This window comes from Suncus etruscus, chromosome 2 (genome assembly GCF_024139225.1).
Source record: "Suncus etruscus isolate mSunEtr1 chromosome 2, mSunEtr1.pri.cur, whole genome shotgun sequence".
Taxonomy (NCBI): Eukaryota; Metazoa; Chordata; class Mammalia; order Eulipotyphla; family Soricidae; genus Suncus; species Suncus etruscus.
The window spans coordinates 7,582,488-7,610,392 of NC_064849.1; the positions used below are offsets into that span (position 1 = coordinate 7,582,488).

At 50.9% G+C, this 27,905-nt stretch overlaps 1 protein-coding gene and 1 pseudogene across 2 annotated transcripts; both read right to left on the reverse strand.

The window, feature by feature from the left end:
* Window positions 1-771: 771 nt before the first annotated feature.
* On the reverse strand, window positions 772-27,392 carry GLYR1 (glyoxylate reductase 1 homolog). 2 transcript variants are annotated; one of them, XM_049768464.1, is made up of 16 exons: window positions 27,326-27,392; window positions 26,234-26,270; window positions 24,053-24,132; window positions 14,876-15,014; window positions 14,202-14,444; window positions 13,090-13,176; window positions 12,265-12,321; window positions 10,650-10,700; window positions 10,490-10,563; window positions 8,116-8,215; window positions 6,857-6,949; window positions 4,863-4,964; window positions 4,255-4,417; window positions 3,970-4,149; window positions 3,597-3,721; window positions 772-1,449 (listed from the first exon to the last, which is right to left on the reverse strand). In XM_049768464.1, the coding sequence occupies exons 1-16, from the start codon at window positions 27,361-27,363 to the stop codon at window positions 1,375-1,377; spliced, it is 1,644 nt and encodes a 547-aa protein (XP_049624421.1). In that variant the 5' UTR covers window positions 27,364-27,392; the 3' UTR covers window positions 772-1,374. The 2 variants fall into 2 exon arrangements, with proteins under 2 accessions (XP_049624421.1, XP_049624420.1); XM_049768463.1 differs by having other exon boundaries at window positions 6,857-6,967.
* On the reverse strand, window positions 16,500-16,593 carry LOC126002291 (uncharacterized; annotated as a pseudogene).
* Window positions 27,393-27,905: the final 513 nt, after the last annotated feature.

A 27,905-nucleotide genomic window follows, 5' to 3' on the forward strand; every position in this document is an offset into this window, starting at 1 on the left:
AAGACATTGACTAACCAATTTCATTACAGCATCTCCCCCACCGCCCACCCCCTTACCCCATGTCCAGCCAGGACTAGAACAGGCTGTGTTGAACAGAAATCAAAATCCCAGTGAAAATAGTTATGCCCAAACCCCACAGACACCGGGCATTCCCTCCCCCTTTCTGAGATCCCCTAACTAGTGGGTCTCCTTATGATTCCTTTATCCACTGACTGGACGATTCAACAGTGCAGAAGAGCAGGGCATTCATTCTTCAGGTGATTTCCTATTCTTTCTCCGTATGCTAAGGCTCCCTGGTCCCCCAGCCCTGGAGAAAGGCAAGGGCCTTAAGGACGCTCACATCCTCTGAAGGAATGCTCAGGTCAGACAGTTCTCACAGCCTTCCCACCAAAGCCAAGATGAATGTTTCCTTTTTCAGACAAGCCTACGTTGGGTCGGCTCAGGTAGGTCTTGGCAACAGGCCAGCCCCACAGAAATACTGTCTCTAGGGGAAGAAGGGGGAGGGGGTGAGAAGTGGGCATGCAGGACTGGTGTGGGGCTGCTGCAGTGACGTGACCATAGGAAGGAGCCCCCTCTTCCTCACAGCTGGCCCTCACGACCCCTTCCTGGTGGCTGGAATGCAAATCTAAATGCTCACTAGCTGGATGAGGTGGTGAGTTCCCACAGTGGCGGCGACTCTGGGGCAAGGGCCAAGGGGCAGAGAGCAGCCTGGGTCTCTCCCCACAAACTGGGCCTGTCTGCACCTGAGTCTGCCCGGCTCTTCTCAGTTCTGGGACTTGCTTGCACATCAAGAGCTTTTCCTGTCAAGCTCATTCATCAGCTGGTCACCTGAGGTTGGAGGGCCACAGGCAGGGCCCTCCATTTCGTCCTTGCTGGCTCTGCTTGGCCCAGAGCCTCTCTCCCTGGGGATCCAATGGAGAACACGGAGGCGACCAAAGCCTCTTCACTGAGGACATCGGCGAGGCTGCCAGGGGTCACCACTGATTCCATCCCCTCAGGTGGAAGGGTCAGAGAAGACAAACTTGTAGGAAAACCAACCACAAGGCAGGCAGCAGTTTCGGGAGAGCCCCTCTCCGCACTGAGAGCCAGTGTGTGAGGGGGACATGTGTGTTTGTGAGAGGGAAAACACAGCCACCTAGTCCAGGGCTGTTTGCACTTGAGAGCTGCCCCATGGGCCAATCCTGCTGGTACCCCTTTCTCCCTGCCCCCAGGCCCTCCAGGGGAGGAATGATGCTGTGAGCTGTGCTGATGGCAAGTCTCAGAGTCTGTATAAAAAGAGATGGAGAGAGGTGGTCTGGTCCAGAGTTAAGTCCCAGGACCTCAACCCCGTGTGAAGAAGAGGGTCAGAGGGAGGAAGAGGGGAGCGTCCAAGGCTTAGTGTATGTAGGCTCGGTACACTGCAGACATGTCGTTGTCGGACTGGTCCAGTGCCTTGGCTCTTTTGTATACCTGGAATGAGAGGGGACAGGCTTGGAGGCCATGGCCTGCTTCCTGGAGGTGAGGAGAAGGGGGGGGGGGGGTCCACAACCTGCAGCCCCAGAGCCACATGCGGCTCTTTTGAAGCTCTGCCAAGGCTCCAACAGCAGGGCCCATAGAAGGGAGGCGGGGAGTGGTATCACTTACACTGCCTCCCGAGCTGTGAGGCAAAAATCTCATTAAACAGGGAAATTAAAAAAATTTTTTTTGTTTTTGGGTCACACCTGGCAACGTTCAGGGGTTACTTTTGGCTCTCGCTCAGAAATCGCTCCTGGCAGGCTTGGGGGACTATATGGGATGCTGGGATTCGAACCACTGTCCTTCTGCATGTGAGGCAAACATCTTACCTCCATGCTATCTCTCGAGCCCCTAAATTAAATATTTTAATTGGCTATTAATTTGCAAAAAAAACCCTTTTTTTTTCAGCCACACCTGGTGAAGCTCAGGGGTTACTCCTGGCTATGTGCTCAGAAATTGCTCCTGGCTTGGGAGACACCATATAGGGCAGAGAGGGATCGAATAGTGGTCTGTCCTAGGCTAGTGAGAGCAAGGCAGATGCAGCTCTGGCCCCTGCACAAATATATTTTACATTTTTTTATTTTGTGGTTTTTGGGCCACACCCGGCTGTGCTCAGGGGTTCCTCCTGGCTGTCTGCTCAGAAATAGCTCCTGGTAGGCACAGGGGACCATATGGGACACCGGGATTCGAACCAACCACCTTTGGTCCTGGATCGGCTACTTGCAAGGCAAACACCGTTGTGCTATCTCTCCGGGCCCTATATTTTACATTTTTAAGTGAAATTCTTTTTTTTTTCTTCAGATCGAAGCTAACTGCACGATCCTGTATATAGCATTAAGATAAGATGCAATGTATGCTGTGTCGCAATGCTTTTGCGACTCCCAGGGTTTTTTTTTTTTCCTTTGGAAAAACAAGTCTAAGTGGCTCGTCCCCTCCCCCCAAGTGGCTCTTTTAAAGGTTGCAGACCCCTGGTTTAGGCTGTTGGCCTAAATGCACTGAAAAGCATCTTAGTTCCTTTTATTTCTGTCTTTGGGCGATAGCCAGCATGTTCAGTGATATTCCTGTCAGGGTTTAGGGAGATATATTGGGTTCTGGGAATTGAGTCCGAGTTGGCTATGTACAAGGCAAGCTCCCTATCTATTGCGTTCTCCCCCACACCACCCTTTCTTAACATCTCAGAGCATGGGGCAACTGCTTCCTGGCATTGGGGGAGGTTACGGTGTGACTGACTGGTGTGAGGGCCTCAAGGGCTTAGATGTCAGCACACTGACTGAGCAGCGAGGACCACCCCAACTGTCCTTAGGATCCACGTCACCTGTGGGCTTTGGCTCAAGGCATTCCCTGCCTAATCCCCCTACTCAAGGAGATTGGAAAATGTCCATAGACATTTCCTACCAACTGAGGGGGTGCGGTGGGTATCTTGTGGGCTATGGGCAGGAAACCACTAAATATCCTGCAAGGCACAGGAAGGCCTCCATGGAATGTTGGAAGGGCCCAGGCTGAGATCCTGCCCAAAGGACAAAGCAGGGAATGTAAATGGGTCATGTGTTAGTGGAGAGAGGTAAAAAGCAAACCGAGTAGGCGGGAAGGCAAGGATGCAGGCCTTGTGCGATTCTGAAATAAAGGGATAATGTCGCCCAGTTGTAACACCAGTTGCCTATGTCCAGACACTGGACAAATAGAAATAATGCACCGGCCAAGATGAAAGCACAGGGGCTGATAGCACAGCAGCAGGGTGTTTCCGTGGCATGTGCCCGACCCAGGGCAGACCTGGATTTGATTTCCAGCATCCCATATGATCCCCAGAGCCTGTCAGGAGCGATTTTCTGAGTGCAGAGCCAGGAGTAAACCCTGAGCACGGCCGGGCGTGGCTCCAAAACAAACAAACGAACGAACAAACAAAAAACCAAGATGAAAGCACAGGGAATAAGAGACTGAAGACAAACAGGAACTATAGGTCTCACAGCAGTGCCAGGCAAAGGCAGGAAGGTGGGAAAGGAGAGGGAGGAGTGGGCACAGGACAGAGGGGAGGGTGGGGAGAAGCTGGGAGGCCAGGGAAAGGAGGGGACAGGGGAGAAAGGGGGGGCAGTGCACACAGTCACCTCGTTGGCGGCAGCTGCCATGGGTGTGGGGTGGTTAACAGCATCACCCAGTGCAATGGCCAGGCGCAGATCCTTCTGGATGTATTTCAGGTAGAAATCAGGCTTGAAATTCCCTTGGAGAATGTCTGTAGAGGGAGCCAGTATTAGAAGAGACACCACCTGCCAAACTGGCAGGATCCAGTACCTGGTGGTCCCTCCCCTCAGGCATCCAGGCTCGTTCTCTGGACCCCGAACCCCCTATGTCTCTGAACCCTTCTGACTGGGGGGGAGCCACCCGTGAAGAGGTTGTTCTGCTTTTCTGTGGTACTGCCAGACCCATCCCCAGCTCTTACGGGAAATCAACTAAATGAGAGACGTGAGAGGGCAAACCTACTTTGGCACTTCTGATCCAGGAAGATGCTAGCCAGCTGTCCCTGGTTGAGGATGTCCAGGAGTGTTTGCTGAGACTGGCCTGTCACCTGGGCCAGCGTGAGCCCCTCAGCTATGGTGGCCATAAAGCTCCCTTGGACCATGTTGACGATCAGCATCATCTTGGCTGCATTGCCAACCTCACCTGCCAGGCAAAGAGTCCGGGTCACTTTCTAGGTGATCCACCAGGCTGGGGTTCTCTGCCCAGAGCATTCTGTTCCCTCCCCAGGCCTGAGCAGAGTTAGGTTACCCAGAAAGAAGGAAGTCTTCCCCATGGCCTGGAAGCAGCTGCTGCAGTCCTCGTACAAGCCCCTGTCCCCGGCTGCTAAGATCACCAACATCCCGTCGTTGGACAGTTGCTGGTTCCCTGAGACTGGGGCCTCGAGGAAGCGGCCCCCCCTTGATACAATCACCTGGAAGAGAAGCCACAGCTTCTGGAGGCCCAGCCTCTGCAGTCCAGGTCACACAGGAGCTGGGCTAACGAGGGCTCACACACTGTCCCCAGCACAAGTCCACATCACATGTAGCAAATGGAGAAGCTGGGGTCCCTCACAGGCTCTTTGGAAACCTGAAATGCTCACAAAGACCAAAGCCAATGGCAGGTCCCTACAAACAATGTCCTTCCCTGCAGTCACCAACTGTTTACACAGGAGGCTGCTGTCTCCTCAAGAGGAGGAAGACCCTGCTGGTCCTTACTGCAGAGCTGGCAGCCCGGCACTAGTGAGCGAGTCCACCCTGAGAGCCCGACTTGCGGCGGCTCTGAAGGAGGAGAGGAGAGGACAGGCCACTTCCATCTCTGGGCACTACCATGGAGTGTCAACTGTATGGTGCTGGGGGCCAGCCCAAGGAGGCCACTACCTGGGCCAGCTCAGTGACTGTGTCTGCGTCCACTGTCGACATGTCCACGTAGCACTTCCCAGGGCGAATCCCCTGCAGCACACCACTGGGGCCCAGCACCAGCTGTGGAGACACAGGGAGAAGCAATAGCCCAGGCTCCCAGCCTCACGCCCAAAGCCCATCGCCTGAGGCCAGGATCCTGCTGCTTAATCTCTTTTCTGAATCAGGAAGAAATAGGTAGGAAAGAAAAGAGCAAGTAAATAAAAAGGGGCTCCGGCTTCCATTTACTGTGCACCCATTCCCCACCCCTTTAGAAAGAATGTACTTTGGGGGCCGGAGAGATAGCATGGAGGTAAGGTGTTTGCCTTTCATGCAGGAGGTCATCAGTTCGAATCCCGGCGTCCCATATGGTCCCCCGTGCCTGCCAGGAGCAATTTCTGAGCGTGAAGCCAGGAATAACTCCTGAGCACTGCCGGGTGTGACCCAAAAACCACACACACACACACACACACACACACACAAAAAAAAAAAAAAAAAGAAAGAATGTACTTTCAGTGCCACACCTGGTTGTGTTCAGGGTTTACTTCTGGTAGGCTCCAGGACCATCAGGGGTGCTGGGGATTGAACCTGGGTCGGCCACATGAAAGGCAAGAGTCCTCCCTGCTGTACTATCACTCTGGCCCAAGTATTTAATTCTTTTTTTTTTTTTTTTTTTTTTTTTTGGTTTTTGGGCCACACCCGTTTGACGCTCAGGGGTTACTCCTGGCTATGTGCTCAGAAATCGCCCCTGGCTTGGGGGGACCATATGGGACGCCGGGGGATCGAGGTCCGTTCCTTGGTAGCGCTTACAAGGCAGACACCTTATCTCCAGCGCCACCTTCCCGGCCCAAGTATTTAATTCTTATAGAAAACCTCCTCTGGGCCCGGAGAGATAGCACAGCGGCGTTTGCTTTGCAAGCAGCCGATCCAGGACCAAAGGTGGTTGGTTCAAATCCTGGTGTCCCATATGGTCCCCCGTGCCTGCCAGGAGCTATTTCTGAGCAGACAGCCAGGAGTAACCCTTGAGCACCACCGGGTGTGGCCCAAAAATAAAAAAAAAAAAAACCCACTGAAAGATGGGCTCTGGAGCCAGGGAGAGCACAGGCTTTGCATGCAGTAGACTTGAGTTAAACTTTAGCACTACAGGGTCACCTGAGCATGGTGGAGCAACCTCGTGCACAGAGTTAGGAGCACAAGTGCCTCATGCTATCCCCCCAAAGATAAAACTTCAGGGACATGGGAGGTACTTAGAGAGCTGGAGAATAGGCTTTGCAAGCAGAAGTCCCACATTGATCCCTGGTACCACATGGTCCCCCGAGGACCTCTGGGAGTGATCCCCAGCAGTTAGGTATGGTCCCAAAACTGAATAAATAAAAGATGAAACATCAGTGTTTCCTTAAGGACATCTTAGGATTTCCCTGAATCAAGCTACAGAATCTTAGCATAAAAAATACATTTCCTGGGGCCAGCGAGGTGGCGCTAGAGGTAAGGTGTCTGCCTTACCTAGCCAAGGAAGGACCACGGTTCTATCCCCCGGCATCCCATATGGTCCCCCCAAGCCAGGGGCAATTTCTGAGCGCTTAGCCAGGAGTAACCCCTGAGCATCAAACGGGTGTGGCCCGAAAAACAAAAACAAACAAAAAAAAATCCAAATGTACAAATAAAGGGACAGCTAAGCAGGAAACAGGCACATGGGTCAAAGGTACACTGAGGCTGGAAGTTGTCAGCCCAGCACACAAGCCTGTGTGGTTCATCTCAGGGGGCTCAGGCCCATGGCAGCTCTTGCTCTTTGCTCTCCATGCAAGGCAGTCTGTTTCAGCTTACACAAGACCCTGCAAGATGGGAGATGGCCCAGGAAGGGAAATGTACCCCCATGCAGACACTCACTCTGTATGCAGGGGAGGAGGGGAGGAGGCCAGTCAGCCTTCCTGGCTACAAGGTGGGACGCTGAGGGGAGAGAGGGAGGGGATCCTTACATCCTTGGCTGCCTTGGGATCCGACACGCAGGCAAAGGTGATGTCACAAGTGGAAACGACTTCAGCGGGGGTTCTTCCTAGGCGGGCCCCCTCCTGGATGAACAAATCACACTGCAAAAGTCACAGATCCTAACGTGAGCTGCACGCAGTACACTGAGGCAGGCAGGCAGGCAGGCCGGGCAGGCCGGAGACTCAGCGCCCAGTCCTCCTGGCCTGTCTGCAAGGGCAGGGGCCAGGGACTCCAGAGGGTGGTGGCACCTGGGAAAGCAGACGAGGCTCCGTAAGGACCATCGTGTTCTCACGTCCCCATACCTAGAGGTGCCCTTGCTCAGCCACACAAGGACTGCAGCTTTCTGTTGGGGGAAGCGCCTGTCTGCAGCCCTTGTGTTGAGGTGGCAGCTGCTTCTCACCTGGTTGCCTCTGGGGTGCCCCAGCACTAGCCTTTCGTGAGCTTATAGTCACAGTCACTCAGGACAGCTCATAACAAAACACATCAGTAATTAGACTAGTTTGAACTTATTTTTATCAACTTTTACATAAAAGTTTTTTTTTTGGTCACACCTGGCAGTGCTCAGGGGTTACTCCTGGCTCTACGCTCAGAAATCGCTCCTGGCAGGCTCGGGGGACCATATGGGATTTGAAACACCGTCCTTCTGCATGCAAGGCAAACACCCTACCTCCATGCTATCTCTCCGGCCCCTGCATAAAAGTTTTAATGCACATTCTTTTAGTTTTTCACTAATATTTCCTTTGTGTTCTTGTTCTCAGGTCAAAGTCAGTGCTTGTTTAGGGTTTACTTCTGGCTTTGTGATCATTCCTGGTGCTACTGGGGGAATACTGTGTAGTACCAGGGATCAAACCCAGGGCTTTGCACACAAGATGCATTCTCTTTTAATTTATATCTCCCCTAAAGGGCTTTTTTTTTTTTTCTTTATTTTTTGGTTTTTTGGGTCACTTCATTTTATATCCTTGGTATTTTTCTTTTTTTCTGCAGTGCCAAGGACTGAAACAGGTGCTTCATGGTGCCAGGGCATTTGTCCTATCTCAGGGCCTTATCCTTGATCCATGTCCAGTATTTTAAAATCTTCCCTTTTTGTTGTATCACCTGGCATACTTCATCTCTACCTGCCTGAGCTAAGGGCACAGTTTCTGTGTGCCAGGGCTGGTGCAGACAGGGGAGGGCACCCCTTATTCTCCCACCATCCCTGCCAGGGCTCACCCCCGACCCTGCACATTCACAGTAGCAGTGAAAAACTTACTTTTTCTGCAGTCCGGTTCCAGACAGTGACTGTATGACCCATTTTTAGCAAGTTGGAGACGATACCACTTCCCATGAGGCCAAGGCCCAGAAACCCGATCCTGAAAGAGAGGGTCTGGTCAGCTGTGGGCAGCAGGCTGAGGTGCTCAAACCAGCAGAAGCACTGTGGTGGGCACAAGGCAGGCATGACTTCCTCACTATGCCACTGATTATACAAGCGTCGCTGAACCAAACCAGGAGTTCTAAACCACGCCTGCCATAGAATTTAGTCTTCCCAATTTCTCTTCCTTGTAGCCTGGGTGACAGGGACTGGAAAGCAGGCGCCATCTTCAGCCCTGTCACTTGCCAGTCCTGAGCAGCGTGGGCCTGATCCTTGTCTCCAAAACTCCTGCTGAGTTTTGGAGCAAATCCAAGAGACCTGCATCCTCTGCGCACTCCTGTCTCCCTCCAGCCTCTGCTGCCTTTGGTCCTCGATGCTCTGCTCACTTTCACTCCCAGATTCTACCCCTTCCTGTGGTATCCACAACTCACAGCCTATTATTCATCAATACATTTCCTGGAAGCTTCAGATGACCTGATCTTGGTGTCTTTTCTGAGGCTCCAAACATGGTTAAAGAGCATGTTTCTTCAATTCTTTGTTGTTAGAAGCAGGATTTGTGGTGGAGTGGTGTAGTTAGTGGGGACAGACCGAGGGTGGAGGCAACTTGGGGCTTTCCACAATGTAGTCATGGGCACATGAGCTCTTTTCTGCCCTGATGTCTTAAAATGCACCTAGAGATGAGGCTCTGCCGGCAGCCAGTATCAGTCACACCCATTCTGCAGTCTGATGGGGACAGACAGGACGAATGGGCCAACTGGCTCTGACCACCTGGTTAGGGCACTTTCTAAAGGCACCCGTGAACCTGCCTGATGGGGTGGCACTCGAGAGTGGAGCCAGTCTAAGGCACAGGTTCAGTTTTGACTAGGTCCTCTTGTTTTTCAGCTCAGTTTTCTCTTAGCTGTATCCACCACCATTAGATGTCCCAGTGTGATAACTGCAGCCACCTCTGCAAACTGTCCCTTCTCCAAGCTTCCCACATTCTAGCAGATACCCCTCTCTCTGGCTTGTTCTCTGTCTACCTGCACAAAGTTGCTGGAAATGGAAGCCAGCACCTCCCTCAGGTGATATGCCCATGGGCAAAGGCAGAAAGATGCATAACAAGAAAGTTCTTCCTTTGTCAATGTTAAGTTGGCCTAAGTTTGTGCGTCAGGATGGGGATCCTTTTCCTTTTCTGTGGTGTTCTAGGACACCCAGCAAACTGGAGATGAAGCTTCAGGATCTGAAACATGACAACAGATAGTCCATCCGGGCAGGAGGACTACGTGAGCTGATTCTCTTTGTGCCTGGCTTCAAACACGGGTGGGTCTGAGCAACAAGGCAACAGGGGTCTCAGGTGAGATTACTGAAACCCAGTCCAGCTGCTAGCCAAGTCCCTTTCATTTGAAAACCAAGACAGTCCAGTCTTGCAGCCAGAGCAATAGGACAGTGGGTAGGGCATTGGCCTTGTATGTGGCCAACCAGGGCCTGGTCCTCAGCACCCCAGGGTTCTCTGAGCCCATCAGGAGTAAATACCTAAGTGCAAAGACAGGAGTAAGCCCTGAGCATTGCTGGGCGTGGTTCAAAAACTAAACCAAATCCCCAAACCCCAACAGAAAGCCTATTAACTCAATGGTAGGCATTCATCTTCCTTTTATTAGGACATAACACCCTTTTATCTCCTCCACTCTACAAGGAGAACTCACAGAAAATGACTGGTAAAAATAGCAATTTCTTTTTAGTTGTGCTCAGGAATCTCCCCAGACAGGCTAAAGGGACCATATGTGGTGCCAGAGATAGTGTTTGGGTGCACTGTGTGCAAGGCAAGAGTTTTACCCCCCTCTTGTACCATCTATCTGGTCTGAATTAGTTTTAACAATACTCCAAAAAATAAAAAATAAAAAAGCAGCAGCAGCAGCAGAACTGCTTTTAGTTAAAGATGACTATGGAAACCTAAACTTGGCATTCCTAATTAGGAGAATGAGCCCCTTCATCAATGCCCTCCTGTAAGTCTTGTTGTCATCACTTTTGGGTACAACAAGATTCCCCTGAAGTATGGAGGGAATAGGAGAAGCCGCTCTGTTCCAACATTTGCCTGATCCCACCAAGTCCCCAACCCCCTGATTCCATGTCTGATGTCCATGTTTATTTAAGCCATTCATTGTCAGAGGGTCACATGTCTGTCACAAGATCTTGAGGTCTTTCTCACACCTACTGAGACTGTACTCTGGGAAAAGGCCAGTTAAGTGCTCTAGGCCCTCTGGGGTTTCCCACAGGAAGCGTTACTAAAAGGACCTACTTTTTGTCGGTTGGTGTGATGCTTCCGTTCACTGCGGTGCTGTCAGCTGCCTGGATGGAGGTGGACCCTGTCTCCTAGGGGAAGGAGGAAGAGAATATCAGCAGTGTGCTCGCGGCCAGGCCTTCGAAATAGACCCAGACAGGAGCGTACAGCTACGTACCTCTTCACAGATCTTAAGTTTCTTTGTGATTGCTTGGTAACAGACAGCCGGCTAAGAGAGAGAAAAAGACAGAATTTACTGGGACTGGAGAGGGCCTTCTGCAAGTGACCAGACACTTAACTAAGGCTTCTACCTGCTCTGAACCCATACCTCTCCAGATTCTCCCTGGCAAGGCACGGGGGGGGGGGGGGGGGGGGGGGGGGGGGGGGGGCGGCGGCGCGGCGGCGGCATACCCTCACTCTGTGATATATTCCCTTAGAAGATTTAAGATTTGGCCTAGGGGCCGGGCGGTGGCGCTGTAGGTAAGGTGCCTGCCTTGCCTGCGCTAGCCTAGGACAGACCGCGGTTCAATCCCCCGGCGTCCCATATGGTCCCCCAAGAAGCCAGGAGTAACCCCTGAGCGTCACAGGGTGTGGCCCAAAAACCAAAAAAAAAAAAAAAAAAAAAAAAAAAGAAGAAGATTTGGCCTAAAGCGGAATCAGCACTGAAAACTTCTCTGGCATCCTGTATTATTTTTGTTTTTGGGCCACACCCGTTTGATGCTCAGGGTTTACTCCTGGTTATGCGCTCAGAAATCGCTCCTGGCTTGGGGGACCATAAGAGATGCCGGGGGATCAAACTGCGTGGTCCATCCTGGATCAGCTGTGTGCAAATGCCTTACCATTATGCCACTGCTCCAGCCCGGGATCCTGTTTTAGGGGAGCCTGATTGTTCCACCAGGGAACTAATACCACCTCCTTTAATCCTCATGCACTTCTGCTAGCTAAAGAGGCTGCAGAGAGTAAGTGGCAAAAGTTCTCCCATGAGCCTGAGGGTCTCAGAACCTGACATTCCAAAGGCTTCGCCCAACTCAGCCTGTCACACTAGGAACCCCGCAGACTCATGAGAAGTGTTGACCCCAACAAGAAGGCACCCCGAGTAGCACAGCAGAGCTGCCCCTGGATGGTGGGGATCACAGAGACTGGTTTTTGTGCTAGATACTGAAGGCAGCTCCAAAAGTTCAACTCCAAATGGCTGAGTTTATTTTCTTTTTTTCTTTTTGGTTTTTGGGCCACACCTGGGGTGCTTAGGGGTTACTCCTGACTGTCTGCTCAGAAATAGCTCCTGGCAGGCACGGGGGACCATACGGGATACCGGGATTTGAACCAACCACCTTAGGTCCTGGATCGGCTGCTTGCAAGGCAAACACCGCTGTGCTATCTCTCCGGGCCCTATTTTATTTTTTTTCTTTATTTTTAGGCCACACCTGGCAGCACTCAGGAGTCACTCCTGGCTCTGCGCTCAGAAACCATTTTTGGCAGTGCTGGGGAGACCATATGGGATGCCAGGGATCACATCCAGGCCAGCCACAAACAAGGCAAATACCCTCCCCACTGTGTTATTCTCCGGCACCAAATGGATGAGTTTAAAGTTGAAAATGTTAAGACTCATGAGTTGGTCTTCGGGTGGCATCAGAACTAGTGTGCTGGGCAGGGCAGTCTCCAGCCACCGAGGCACCTGATCTGGTCCAGGTGGCCTGGGCCATGGTAAGGGAGCACCGGTATAGGAGAGCCTAAGTGAGCGGCTTTCTCCCCTCCAGCTAGCCCCTGACTGAGGGTCTCCAAATATGACTCACCTTCTCTGTTTGGCTGAGGAGGAAGTGGTGGAAATGAGGGTCGGCATCCTTGACAGGCTGAAAGTAGAAGCCATGGTAGAGACCAGTTACCTTCCTCGCGGCAGACGTGCCTCTAGGGGGTGTGTCTGCCTGCAAACCCTCTGAGAGCCTCTCACGCTCATCACTGACTGGACACTGTCCCACCTCGGGCTAAGTCAGTTGGGCAAGACCCCTGTCCCAACCAAAGGACAAGTGGCTTTAAGAGAAAAAAATAGATATTATACCAATTATCCATCAACACTGTGGGGGAAATGCTGAAGAAACGGACTTGTGTTTTTATCCCTTTTTTCCTGTTTTTTTTTTTTTTTTTGGGCCACACCTGGCCGTGTTCAAGGGGCCAGCAGTGTCTGGAGGTGAACCTTGGGACCCCTGCATATAGAACACATTGAGTCAGTCTTTGGACACTCATGCTTTCCCAACCTCGCCCTGCCCACAGCTCCCACAAGAGCAACTCGTAGATCTCTTTTTTTTTTTTTTTTTTGGTTTTTGGGCCACACCCGGCGATGCTCAGGGGTTACTCCTGGCTGTCTGCTCAGAAATAGCTCCTGGCAGGCACGGGGGAACCATATGGGACACCGGGATTTGAACCAACCACCTTTGGTCCTGAATCGGCTGCTTGCAAGGCAAACACCGCTGTGCTATCTTTCCGGGCCCTCGTAGATCTCTTTAAGTTGGGGATTAGGTCTATTCGGACACCAGACCAGAGGGCCTTACCACTCACCTCCTTCATGTAGTGCAAATCAAAACCAGAATATCCCAGCTGGCAGCCAGGAATGTGGCCCTTACCTCACTCACAGCTGGCTGCCACTTGAAGGCGGCCATGGAGCCGGCCATCATACCCTTCACGGTGCTGGACTCGGGGATAGTGAGGTCCTGGAGGGGAAGCACAGTGTAAGGGGCAAGCCCCCGCCAAGGAGCACCTGATCCCCAGACCAACTCCAGAGAAGTTGGGCAGGAAACTCAGCCCACTGTGTAGCACTGTGGGCAGGCAGATAGGCCTGGGGAGCCTTTTGTTAGCCAGTACTAACTGGCTCGGAGGGAAGCTGCCGTCACTAAACACAACGATGAAGTCTGCTCCACCTCGTGTTGACAGTTCCGAAATTAGAACCAGGGGCTTGGGTGTCACTGGTTTCCTTTCCCCAGATGGGTAGGACCCAGCAGAGTGGGGTGGCAAAGGATTGCCCAACTCTCTGAGGTTGGTTTGTGCTCACCCGACCACCATTATAACTTTTCTTTTTTTTGGTTTTTGTGCCACACCCGGTGGTTATTCCTGGCTCAAAAATCACTCCTGGCAGGCTCGGTGGACCATATGGGATGCTGGAGATCAAACCTGGGTCCGTTCCGGGTCAGCTGTGTGCAAAGCAAATGCCCTACCACTGTGCTTTGGACTCTACCCTCAGTTTTCCTCTGGCTCCCGGACCTAAAGGGATTTTCAGCTTGTCCTGTAGTTCTCCAGCCTCTGAAAATCAGGATGCTGTTCTCTTGAGTCTGAGGCTTGAGCCCCCTCCTCCCTTCTAAAACCTACTGTCAATGTGAATGCCTTTTGAATGGGGCACGTGTTGGTTCTGCATGCCATCCACAGCACCAGGCCCAAGCTCAGGCCACCGCCCCATCACTTGAACGAAAGCTCTCGCCTGCTCTGGCTCCAGCCCATACTGTCTATCTTGGACAAGCATTCTGTCATTTGTTCCTGGACTACCTTCCTGTTCAGTCTTGCCAAGCCTGGCCCATGCCCGTCTTGTGTACTGGCCCAGGCATCCTGCTTCAGTGTTCAATGCTTTGCGGCCAAGGCACTCATAGACTCTCAGGTACTCGGGCCTCTGCAGCCTTAAATAGAACAAGCTCCAATGTGCCATACACACACAGAGCCACTCACCAGGAGCTGTAGAGACACTAACCTTCTCATCCTTTGGGGGCCGACCCCGCTTCCGGGGACTCTGCTCTTGGGCTCTCTTCAGAGGGGACTTGGAGCCTCTATCGGAAGAGCCCGAGGACACCCTTTTCTTTCCTTCTCCTACGCTCTTCTTCACCTTCCCTTCAGACAGGCTAAGCTTGCGCTTCTCATCACCTGAGTTGGGCCTGCTTCTTTCCTCACTGGAGTTACGTCGATTCTTGTCATCAGCAGAACTGTGGGATGACGTCTGGAAGTTTAATAATAACAATGATAACCACCGTAACAGCCACTGCCATCGCCATTTTCACGAGCCACGCCAGTGCCAGGAGCTCGGCTGGCCTTCTGTACACAACCACCCTAGACATCAAGCTCTGCTGGCATGTGGGGAAGCAAAGAGACGTGACGTGCCCACTGTGCCAGAGCCAAGCAGGGACTCATGCTCAGGTGTGGATAGGAGCCCAAGGCTATACCTAAAAGCTCAGATACTACTCCCAGCTCCTAGTCCCTGAAAAGTTGGCCACATGCAGTGAGCTAAGCCGACACTATAGAAATGAGCCACTCTGCTTCTCCACAGCATTTCACACACACAATAGTGTGTGTTTGGTGACATCTGATCCGTTATTTACTGGGAAAACCCAATGGCCTGGTGCTGGGTGAAATTGAGAAGCTGCCTCTCACCTGGTCCTTTCCTTTGGCTCTTCTGAGGAACTCTTCCACAGCGTCCACAGCTTGCTGGAAGCGTTTACCTTTATTAATCTTGATCATTTCCTCCTTGTGTGCATGGTATGGCTTTAGCTGCTCCACTTTGATCCAGGCACTAGCAGAGAAGGCAAACAAGGGCATGATGCAGGAGGCATAGGCAAAAAGTCTAAATAATCTCATGGGATCAGGAAGTCAATGTCCGCAAGGTTCAAGTAGACTCTGAACAGGCCTGCTTGTGCCCCGGAAACCCAACCCTGAGCCTTCAAGTACATTCTCCTGGAAGATGTGAAGAGAAACAATACACATGCTGTAAATGAGGCTGTGTTTCCCTTCTTCATTTGCTTCTATGCTGAACCACACTTTCTGCAGCCTGCCCGCCTGCTTATCACAGAACACAGAAGACCGCACTAAAGTTCAGGAGTCAGGGCACCTGCCTGAACCAAGCATGAACTAAGCTGCAGTACCACCCAGCAATCCTGCAAACCTGATAGAGCCTGAGCACCTGCCCTGGAGCTGCGAAACACCCTCCTAGGTTAAGGCAGCACCACATCCTCTCATCTTCTTTCCATCATAGCAGGGAGCCTACAATTGTTCAGAAACAATTACAGTTATGGCTACCACCACACTAACAGGTGACACATGGTTTGGAATGAGGGGCAATCACAAAAGGAGGCCTTTGAAATTAAGATTCAGTTGTGATAACAGTCAAGCATACTTTTTGCTACTTAATTTTTAATTCCTACCACTACCATGTGTTTTTTTTTTTTTTTTTTTTGGTTTTTGGGCCACACCCGGTAACGCTCAGGGGTTACTCCTGGCTATGCACTTAGAAGTTGCTCCTGGCTTGGGGGACCATATGGGATGCTGGGGGATCGAACCACAGTCCGTCCAAGGCTAGCGCAGGCAAGGCAGGCACCTTACCTCTAGCACCACCGCCTGGCCCCCTACCACTACCATGTTAACAAATGAATGAGAAAAAAAGCTGCCAGCTCTGGAATGACGGGCTCAGCCAACTAAAAAACAAACCAATCTAGCTGGCTTCTGTGGTCACCCTGCAAGGTGTTCAGTTTATAGAATCCCAGTATAAAGGAGAAAAGTTTATAGGTTTGGCAAAGTAATAGTTAATGTGTGTTTTGCCCTGTAATATAGCTTTCATGGTAGGAACTTCAGGAAAAGTAGGTCAGGTTAAAGATATAAAAAATGGGGCCTGGAGAGATAGCACAGCGATGTTTGCCTTGCAAGCAGCCGATCCAGGACCAAAAGGTGGTTGGTTTGAATCCTAATGTCCCATATGGTCCCCAGTGCCTGCCAGGAGGTATTTCTGAGCAGACAGCCAGGAGTAACCCCTGAGCAACGCCAGGTGTGGCCCAAAAGCCAAAAAAACAAAAAAATAAAAATAAAAATAAAAATTGGACTGTATACCACAATAACAGGATTTTCTCCTTCAGAGAAAACTCAAGAATATTTAGAAATAATGGGCTGGAGAGATAGCACAGTGGTAGGGCGTTTGCCTTGCACGTGGCCAACCCTGCAAGGACCCTGGTTTAATCCCCAGCATCACATATGGTTCCCTGAGCCTGGCAGAAATGATTTTTTTTTTTTAAATATGGAACGCTTCACGAATTTGCGCAGGGGCCATGCTAATCTTCTCTGTATCGTTCCAATTTTAGTATATGTGCTGCCAAAGCGAGCACACAGGAATGATTTCTTTTCTTTTTTTTTTTTTTTTTTTTTGTTTTTGGGCCACACCCTGTGACGCTCAGGGGTTACTCCTGGCTATGCGCTCAGAAGTTGCTCCTGGCTTCTTGGGGGACCATATGGGACGCCGGGGGATCGAACCGCGGTCCGTCCTAGGCTAGCGCAGGCAAGGCAGGCACCTTACCTCCAGCGCCACCGCCCAGCCCCAGGAATGATTTCTAAGTGCAGAGCCAGGAGTAACCCCTGAGCATCGCCAGGTGTGGCCCCAAAACAAACAAAAGAGTATTTAGAAATAATAAAAAAGAAATAATAGGAAATTTGCTAACTTCTTTGAACATGAGGATCCCACCAACTCAACAAGCATCACTATGTTCTTATTTTTATTTTTGCTGTGTTTGGGGCTACACAAGACAGAGATCAGGGTTTACTCCTAGATCTGTGCTAGGGACCACTCCTGGCATCCTTCATAGGAACATATTGGGTATCAGGGATCAAACCGTGGTCTGCCACATGCAAGGCACATGCCCTATTCATTGTATTATCATTCCAGCCTCAGCCTGCATTATTCTATGGGTTGTAATAGGTTTGTAGAAACATAACAGCCAGGAAACCAGCACAAGATCTATTATTACCTTTGAAGTAGGGGTCTCAGACTCTAGTTTCAATGTAGAGCTTCAACCAGGTGGGGGTACCTTTCTAGGATCAGTTTGTCTTAAAAGTCGACACACCAAAAACAAAGGGGCAGGAGAGAAAGCACAGTGGCGTTTGCCTTAGATGCAGAAGGACGGTGGTTCAAATCCTGGCATCCCATATGGTCCCCTGAGCCTGCCAGGAGCGATTTCTGAGCATAGAGCCAGGAGTAACCCCTGAGCGCTGCTGGGTGTGACCCAAAACAAAACAAAAAACAAAAAAAAAAACAAAAAATAAAGTCGACACACCAGAGTATTCACTGGGTTACTAATGACACATCAGAGCCAAGCTCAAAACCTGGAGAAGCAAGTGAGGTGTCAAACTGAGCTATGGTGCTCAGAGGAAATGAGTATCGGAGATAAAGCTCTGAGGCCCAGACTCAGGGCCGCCTTCTCCTTCCAGACTCAAAGCTACTTACTTCTTCACAAACCCACTGAAGACCAATGGCATCCCTGGAGATGGGATAATAGACTCAGAATCTCATTCTTGCCTTCGTGTCCCCATAAGCTTAGATGAGGCCCTTTGGTGAGGAAGCAGTGATGAAGGCAATCTTCTTCTCTTTGAAACATTCTGTAAGCAAACTACTGATTTTTTTTTTTTTTTTTGGCCAGAGGGTGAACAGTACAGACCAAATTTCTTTCATCTCAAAGACTGGTATTTGAGATCCTTAAGTAAAGTTTTCTGTGACCATCTCTGAAGAGTGAAAGTGGTATATGCTAAATGAACTGACAGTATAAGAGTTCAATACCAGAAATGCCAATCTACTTAAGGAATGAGCACACTGTTGGAAAAGCAGCCGGTCACTGCAGACAAGAGTAAATTTTCTCTAAAAGACTGTTAGTGTCTGTGGGTTGGAGAAAGCTCAAAGGAATAAGTGTTTGCTTTATACGTGGGATGCCTTGGTTTGATTCCCATCAGAGCAATCCCCAAGCAACTCTGGGTGTAACCAAAACAAAGAACAAATAAAAAAACCCACAATCCAACCCCCCACTTAGTTTATTTAGAGGGCATGCCTTCCAGATCAGGTGTCTGGAAAGCATGGCTCTAGCCCATGAGGCCTGGTACGAGTCTTCCTAGATGGGGATGAGAGAGAGGGTAGATTTATCGTCTTTGGGTTAAGTGATACCAAAAACTCTAATTATAAGGGATCATGGGATTTCTGGGCCTCATGCTGCTGCTCATGCAGGTTTGAAAGGAATGTTCTATTTATTCCTCACTGTAAGGGGTAAATTGTGATTTTTTTTTCTTTATGAATTCCTTCCAATGCCTTGTTGGAATTGTACCTTTTCCTAACCTAACTTGTTGTGGGGCTGGGCAGTTAGAAAATCAAGTTTTGTCCATTGCAGGTTCAAATATGAGGCTTTGCCCTGCTGCACGAGGAAGCTAATTAGACACTGTCTGGGGAAACTAAGCTGCCTGGCAACAGTGAGAAACGAACAGAGGGTCCTTTAAGCTGTGTGGCTAAGCATAAAAGTGGGATACAGAGCTTTGTGTTTCTGCTGCCAAATGTGAGGAAGGATGCCCAGGGGATCCCAGGAAGGCCAGAGATGACTGAGATTACTTCATGGCTTACAGCTCCACTGGGGGGCCATAAACAAGCATCTTATAAAAAGTCCACTGGTCATCAGTGAAGGCTCTGGTACAGAACAACCCCCCCAGAGGGCTACCCACAACTTTGTAGGCCTGCTCAGGTGTGTAGCTAACATCGATGCTGCACCTGTCCCCCTTATAGAGAAAACAGACTAGGTAAGCCCCAAACTCCTAAGTCCAGCAGGCAATTTGGATCTCAGGCTCTCACTATCTAGTGCCCTGGTAGTGAACAAGTTTCCTGTCTCAGTCAGAAGGTGAGAGCCAGACAGTCAGAGAGATGGAATTGCTTCTCTGTCTGCATCTGGCAAGTAGCATTTAGAAAATAATTTCTAGGGGCTGGAGCAATAGCACAGTGGTAGGGGGCTTGCCTTATACACAGCTGACCCAGGACGAATGTCCTGGATATGGTCCCGGCATCCTATACGGTCTTCCAAACCAGGAGCGATTTCTGAGTGCATAGCCAGGAGTAACCCCTGAGTGTCACCAGGTGTGGCCCCAAAACAAAACAAAACAAAACAAAATAAAATAAAAACAAGAAAATGGTTTCTAGGGCTGGAAAGTAGCATAGTGGTAGGGTGTTTACCTTGCATGCAGCTGACCGGGGATGGACCCTGGTTTGATCCCTGGCATCCCATATGACCCCCCGAGCCTGCCAGGAGCAATCTGAATGCTGCTGGGTGTGGCCCCAAAACAAAAACAAACGAAAAAGGGCCAAAGCGATAGCACAGCGGTAGGGTGTTTGCCTTGATCAGGGAATATCCAGGATGGACTTGGTTCGATCCCCAACATCCTGTATGGTTCCCCTAGCCAGGAGCCATTTCTGAGCATATACCCCTGAACATCACCGGGCGTGGCCCAAAAACCAAAACAACAAAAAGAAAACAAAAAATAGAAAATGGTTTCTAATGCTAGCTACCTCCCCTCTCTCATAAAACACTGATACAGGCCCAGAATAATCTATTCCGAAATAAAGACAAATGACAAATCAAACATACACCATCGAGAGTGACAAAAGCAGTTCAGTAAATTTTAGCAAAGATGTACCCACAGATGTTAGCAGAGACTTATGGGGAGGATCGATTTAGACTATTTTTAGGGCTTGAAAATGCTTCCAAATGTGAGCCTTTCAACGTTTGCTGCCGGTGCCAGATGCACAGCCCCCAACATCTCTTTAGCAAGCCCCTCTTCCTGGCACTGCCAGGCCCTGATGGTCCCTTCCAGAGTATCCGGTCCAGTGATGGGAAACTGACAGCTCTGCTCAGGGCTCAGGTCTGGTGAAGTGAGCCGCCCAGGTGCCAAGTAGCACCCCACCCTTTGGAGCTTTCTCTCCTGCCCCAGATGCTTCTGTACCAACTGCTGCAGCCTTGAGAGGACACTGCTCCCCTCGCCACATCTGGAGCCAGCAGCCCTCTACACTCACTAGTCTCAATGTTTCAGCACTCAGGGCTCTCAACAGGGAGCACAAGTTGGTCCAGAGCAGGGAGAAATCTAAAGCGGTGCCTAGATGGTCAACCTCACCGCTAGTTACAAGTACATTTTCTAGAAGCTACTTTGGTATTCAATCAGACCCACTTTTTGTCCTGTGTGATGTGTCATGCTAGGATCCTGAATATCCAACCTCTTAAATTAATAAATCTGCTTACTTATTTCTAAATCTGCTAAGAAAAAAAAAAATTAGGGTGTAGCGAAGTAGCAGAGAGTAAACCTTCTTTGAAGCATATGATCCTGAGTGCAAATCCTGGGGGGTAAGGGCTGCAACACCAGGGCCACCTTCAACACATACAAACCCTACAAGTAACAGTGCAAATCTCGGGGCCGGAGAGATGGCATGGAGGTAAGGCGTTTACCCTGCATGCAGAAGGTCGGTGGTTCAAATCCTGGCATCCCTGAGCGCTGCCGGGTGTGACCCAAAAAACAAAAAAAGCCCACTGCAAATCTCAGTGAGCACTGAAGATCATGAGCACCACAACAGAGAGAGCACTGCAGCTTGTGAGCAGCACAGCAAACGAGAGTAGCAAGATCATTTTAGCAGCATCATCAACAATGAAGGGAAGATGGGTGGGAAAATGTATTTAAAGACATAAGCCCTTACTAGGATTCATGAAAGATATGTAAGCCACTATGATCAAAAAAAAAAAAAAAAAAAAAAAAAAGACATAAGCCCCAGGGGCCGGAGAGATAGCACAGTGGTAACGCGTTTGCCTTAGGCGCAGAAGGACTGTGGGGAATCCCATATGGTCCCCCAAGCCTGCCAGGAGCAATTTCTGAGCATAAAGCTAGGTAGGAGTAACACCTGAGCGCTGCCGGGTGTGACCCCCCCTCCCCAAAAAAAAGACATAAGCCCCAGAGCAGCCCTCTGTATCTGAGTGGCTTTGGGCTGAAGGTGCTGTCAATTCTCTAGTCATGTGGATCTGGGGGTTGGTGTCCATAGCATGTCACCTCAATGTGCTCATGGTACTTACTAGACACCTGAAATAAGCAAGAACCACCCTGTAGCTTCTCACAGAGCTTAACCAGTCTCCGCACTGGCAGATCACCTAGTCAATGTGGGCACCTGACTTCACCTTGGGTCATCACCTGTTGCAAGTGGCCAACTGATTCCTGCCCCACGGGAGCTCCAGGGCACAGAAAACATTAGGGCAGTTTCCACTACAGAGAATGTCAAATCCAGGCATCCTTCATTCGGTGAATGTTTTGGCATAGTAAACTTTCCCTGAGGATTTCAGTCTCTATTCTTGTAGGGAGCTGCTTGCTGCGTTCTTTTTTGTTCTGTTTTGTGTTTGTTTTTGGGTCATACTTGGTGGCACTCAGGGGTACCTCCTGGCTCTGTGCTCAGAAATCGCTCCTGGCAGGCATGGGGACCATACAGGATGCTGGGGTTCGAACCACCGCCTGTCCTGGATCAGCTGCATGCAATCTTGTGCTATCTACTGCTGTGCTATCTATCTCTCTGGCTCTTGCTGCGCTCCTTAACTTAGCACAGCTCAGTGGTTGAGTGCCTGTGAGGTGAATTTGATCACCTGCATCGCTTCACTCCCGAGGCACAACCATGTTTTGGGTTTTCTTGCCCTGACAGTGTTACTGTAACACAACATAACACTCATCCGCACCTGATCCAATTCATCGCAGGCCCAGGTTCTGATTCTCATAACTTCATGACACCAAAGCTATGATCTAGCATACCACAGTATGTAGCTACAGATTAGGATGGAGCGCAGCCACCAAGGATGTGGCCTGAACACGGCAACCAAGGTTGTGGTTGCCTTGTCGTTACAGTGGCAAAAATAGGGAAGAAAGATACATAAGTCAAAAATGACTGAAAAATACAGGTCAGGGGCTAGATAAGTCACTTACTAAGCACAAGGCCCACCTGAGTTTGATGCCTCATGTGGTCCCCTTGAGCACCTGGCCAAGAGTAATCCCTGAGCACAGACAGATGGATGGGCATTGCAGGGAGGCTACACCTCTTCATAAAGGTAATATGAGAAACACTTGCTCTGTGTTTCCCACACAGAGTATGTCAGTTCTCACTGACCAAACCCTCATCCCCAGACATGAAATAGCCCTACTCAGTCAGAACTGTCAGATGAGGTCAGGGCTAGTCACCAATGGGTCTCCATCCAGGTGCCAGAATCTTCCTTCCCTGACTCAGAGTGTGAGAGTAGATTCCTACTAGTTTTGTACTTGCTCACAGCTCTGCTCTTCACAAAGCAGGTCCCATCCTAAAAAAAGTTCAGTGGCATTTCCCGTCTAAACTACCTCTTTTTTTTTTTTTTTTTTGGTTTTTGGGCCACACCCTGTGACGCTCAGGGGTTACTCCTGGCTATGCGCTCAGAAGTTGCTCCTGGCTTCTTGGGGGACCATATGGGACGCCGGGGGATCGAACCGCGGTCCGTCCTAGGCTAGCGCAGGCAAGGCAGGCACCTTACCTCCAGCGCCACCGCCCGGCCCCCCTAAACTACCTCTTAAGATATGCTCCATAAAATATTCCTCATGTAAGTCTTAAACAGTCACACATTTATTCTAGTCAGTGCCTCTCAAGGAAGCATCTGAAGGACTCTGAACAAGGCCGTCCATTGTTTCACTGATTTTGCCTTTTGTATTTTGGGTCTCCTCAGGGGTGCTGGGGCCACGAGGGCTACATGCATTGGTACACAGGTGGCCAGGAACAAACCTAGAGCTCTTTCTCCAAAGAAATGAGCTGCTACCCAGCAACTTGGAGATTTCATCTGCGGATAAAGTACTAATCCTGTTTTAGTACTAATCTCTGGGCACTATCTCCCTTTAAGACAGACCACACAGGGGCCGGGAAGGTGGAGCTAGAGATAATGTGTCTGCCTTGCAAGTGCTAGCATAGGACAGACCACGGTTCATCCTCTGGTGTCCCATATGGTCCCCCCAAGCCAGGGGCGATTTCTGAGCGCATAGCCAGGAGTAACCCCTGAGGGTCAAACGGGTATGGCCCAAAAACAAAACAAAAAAAAGACCACACAGCCACACTTTTAGTTTCCTTTCATTAAACCCACTGACTCATTTCCAGGCCCTTCTTCCTTGCAAGAAGATAAAATCATAGTGCCATTTAGTTTGCATAAATAGCTTTAAAACATTATATATATATATATATATATATATTCACAATTCTGGGACAGTGACTCATTCCATTGAAACAGTGCCATGAGAAAACTGTTAAGTTGGGGCCAGAGAGATAGTACAATGGGTAAGGTGCTTGCCTTGTACATGGCCAACCCGGATACAGTCTCCAGCATCATATTGACTCCCTGAGATCTGCCAGAAATGATTCCTGAATGCAGAGACAGAAGTGAGCCCTGAGTATCAACAGGTGTGGCTTCCCAACAAAACAAAGAAAACCAAACATGGCCTTTATTAACAGGTCTGCCAATGGAGTTATTTAATGAGATGTGGGGCAGATCTCAGTGTGACAGTCATATACGGCTGGGTGGAGAAGGCCAGTCCTCTCCTCACTGGCACTGCTCCTGGCCTCAGGACAACTACCCAGCTAGGTCACAGGAACAGCTCTGCTTATGTAGGAATGAAGGCAGGATGAAATGCAAGTCTAGTAAGATCAACGATAATCCTAATCTACTGTCCAGACAGACCCAGAGTAACAGTCTAGTAAAGGGGAGGTACAGCTCTTGGTGAGCTGTCACTACTCACTGATCTTCTGTCCCAAAAAACTTCACAAAGAAGCATTTCTTTCCACGTGGTTTCTTCAAGTCCTTGGGCGGATTAACAATCTAGGGAATAAAAGCAAGAGGTTTCTTACCTACAAATCAGTAAGAAAAAAGTGAAATAAAAGTAGTTAAGTCTAGGGGCCGGAGAGATAGCATGGAGGTAAGGCGTTTGCCTTTCATGCAGGAGGTCATCAGTTCGAATCCCGGTGTCCCATATGGTCCCCCGTGCCTGCCAGGAGCAATTTCCAAGCCTGGAGCCAGGAATAACCCCTGAGCACTGCCGGGTGTGACCCAAAAACCACACACACACACACACACACACTAGTTAAGTCTAGGGGGGGCCCACATACACACACACACACACACACACACACACACACACACACTAGTTAAGTCTAGGGGGGGCCCGGAGCGGTGGCTTAGAGCGTGAGGCGTTTGCCTTGTGCGCAGTAGCCTAGGACAGACAGCAGCAGTTCCATCCCCCGGCCCGGTGAGCGCATAGCCAGGAGTAACCCCTGAGTGTCACCGGGTGTGGCTCCCCCCCCAAACAAAAGTACTTAAGTCTAAAAAAGAAAAAAGTTAAAAAAAAAAAAGAAAAAGAAAAAAAAACAAAAACCCAGGTCTGGAAGATGTCCAGGTGAAAAAAGATACTTGAGACCTTCCCTAACATGTACAATGTTTAAGAATAAGATATACCACCCTCTCCTTCCTGTAACAGTTGAAACTTTGGCTTGCTCTTCAAGCCCTTGTTCTCCCTTGAATGTTTATCTTGATTTCCTGTTATTATTATTTTTTTTATTCTGGAGAAGTCTGTGTTCTCTCTTTCTCTCCTTTCATAAGTTCCTAAACCGGAGACAGACATAGCACAGCGGTAGGGCATTTGTCTTGCACACAGCCGAACAGTGTTTCAAATCCCGGCATTCCATATGGTCCCCCGAGCCTGCCAGGAGCGACTTCTGAGTGCAGAGCCAGGATTAACTCCTGAATACTGCAGGGTGTGACCCAAAAACAAAACAAAAAAAAATTTTTTAAATGATGACCAAGACGGGCCGGAGAGATAGCACAGCGGCGTTTGTCTTGCAAGCAGCCGATCCAGGACCAAAGGTGGTTGGTTCAAATCCCGGTGTCCCATATGGTCCCCCGTGCCTGCCAGGAGCTATTTCTGAGCAGACAGCCAGGAGTAATCCCTGAGCACCGCCGGGTGTGGCCCAAAAACCAAAAAAAAAAAAAAAAAAAAAAAAAGATGACCAAGACAATTCTCCTTAGTGTGCCCTTATCTCTGCAATGTGGAGGCCATTCTTCAAAGCACTCTGGTAGAGGAAGAAATGAGGCAGGTAACAGTGAAAACAAAGGAAACTGAGGTACTGAAAATACCATATTGCAGAGACAGGCTGAAGATGTTTCCTGGGCTCCTAGCAGAAATTTAAAAAGCGAACATTTGGAAAGCTATGGCAGATTCCCCTCATGCAAAATCTGGAATGCCAACTCTTGCAAAGATGCAATGGAGCAGCACATATGGTAACACGGAGAGATTTAAACTTAGTTGGGACAAAAATACTTTTGACTTTTCACTAACCTACATTTAGATTTCTCTCTTCCTGGAGCATTCTCTTTGTCCACTTTTGTTATGCTCAAATGTAAGGCTCAAAAGGAGCTAGAATTGATTCACAGGATTGAAAGAATTCACCACAAACCTATCTCTGACTCAAATAATTGCATACTGCCCCGCCAGTGACCTGGTTTTGTTCAGGTTGCTTTTTAAAAATGACTGATAGGAGAGAGGGGGGAGAGAAAGAGAGAGAAAGATAGAAGCATTCCAAGTGTAATCACAAGAGCCCTGGTTTAGGGGCCGGAGAGATAGCACAGCAGTAGGGCACTTGCATTGCATGTGGCCGACATGGGAGGGGGCCGGTTCCATTCCCGGCATCCCATATGGTCCCCCTGCCTGCCGGGGGTGGTGGTGATTTCTGAGCGCAGGAGTGACTTCTGAGCACCGCTGGGTATGGCCCCAAACCAACCAATCAACCAATCAATCAATCAAGTTATTTAAATCAATCAAGTTATTTAAAAAAAGAGCCCCGGGAGGGAGACAAACCCTTTGTACTCCATCTCCTCACACTGCCAGGAAGCTGTCATCTTTCTGTAAGACCAACACACTACTCACCTTTCCGGGCCACGGTGGATACCGGCCGAGTTTCCCCCTAGAGAGAAGAAGAAGGAGAAGAGAGAGAGAGTCAGCTAGCAATTCCCCGGGAAGAAAGCCAGTTCTTCTTGAACCCTTTTTTTCTGCATGCAAGTCCTGTTCCCATCCCAAATGTGCTCTTGGACCCTCTGCATGCTGCACACAAAAAAAGCTGGCCAAGTGGGAGCTCTTAAGTCTAGTAGTCTAGCTCGGGAAGGAGCAAACCTTCCGGGGAGCAGGGGAGCAAGCAACCGGCAAACCCAACCAAGGGCATCTAAGCCTTCTTGGGGCGACAGGGTGGGCGGAGCCGCCTATCACCCCCAAGGGGAGGCAGGCGGGCGTTGGGCTCTGCAAACCCCCCTTGACAAAGTCCAGCCGCCGGGCTTTTGACACTTGCGGGTGGGCCGTGGGGGGCCGGACAGACGTCTGGGACACCGACGGGCACCCCCAGGATTGGTACAAGAGAAGTCGCCCTTGCATTTTTCACGGGGGGGGGGGGGCAGCGCCAGTCGGGTTTCGGCTTGTCAGTGAAACGGAGCCGCCCCGCGCAGGGTCGGTGGGTTCCATCGCAAGGCGGCTGGCTCGGGGCTGGGCTAGCCCGGGGGGGGGGGGGGTGCAGCGATAGAGACGGATGGTTGGATGGACGGCTGCGTCGGCTCCTCGACCTCACGGGGAGCCTCCGAGGCACCCCGAGTCGCCTGGGACTGCAGAGGCACAGCACAGCACGGCGGTTGATGGCGTCCGGTTTCGGGGTGCAGCTTTCTCCGGGTTCTAGTGGCCCAGGATCGGGCACACAAGTGTGCACCGTCGATCGGTCAGTCCGTCCGTCCGTCTGTCTGTCCGTGTGTCCGTCTGTCCGTCCGTCCTTCCTCGCCCCGGGCTGCCCCTTCGGCCGCCGGGCGTCGATCCCACAGCCCCGGCATATCGCGCACCGCCGACCGAAGCGCCCCAGAGAGAAGCCATTCCGGGCCTCCACTCCCCCGCGCAGGGCAACGTCGGAGAAGCCGCCCCGCTGCGCTCCCCGTTGCACTTCTCCCCGACAGCACGGGCGCGCGGGGCCGCCCCGAGACTTACCACACCAAGTCTCCGAGCCGCAGACTCACAGCCGCCATCTTACCTACCACCCAACCACCGCCGCCGCTGCCGCCGCAAGGGCCGCCGGGAACTCGGGGCAGGGAGGGCGGGCGGAAAAAACCCCGCGGCCGCTCATTGGCGCGCGCCTCGTCACGTGACGGGCCCGCCCGGCTGTCAGCGGCGAACGTCGCTGCCGTGACGCGTCCCCGCGTCCGCCGGATTCGATTGGTCGAGCCTGAGCCAGGAGAAGCCCGGCGCCGCTCATTGGCGCGCGCCTCGTCCCGTGACGGGGCCGCCCGGGCTGTCAGCGGCGAACGGCGCGTCGGTGACGTCGCCGCGTTCGCGGGGCCTGATTGGCCGAGCTGGAGGCACGTGATCGGGGCGCGACGCGACGAGACGAGAGGAGACGAGACTCGCGGCTTTTTCCCCCCCCCTCGGCCCCTTCCCCCCGCACTTCCGGCTCGTGACAAGAGCGCTTCGAAGCGCTCGCGGGGCTGAGGCGGCGCCTGAGGGGACTTGACGGCGGCGAGGACGGCGCGCGGCGCGGGAACGCTCGAGGAAGTCCGGCGGCGATCGCTTC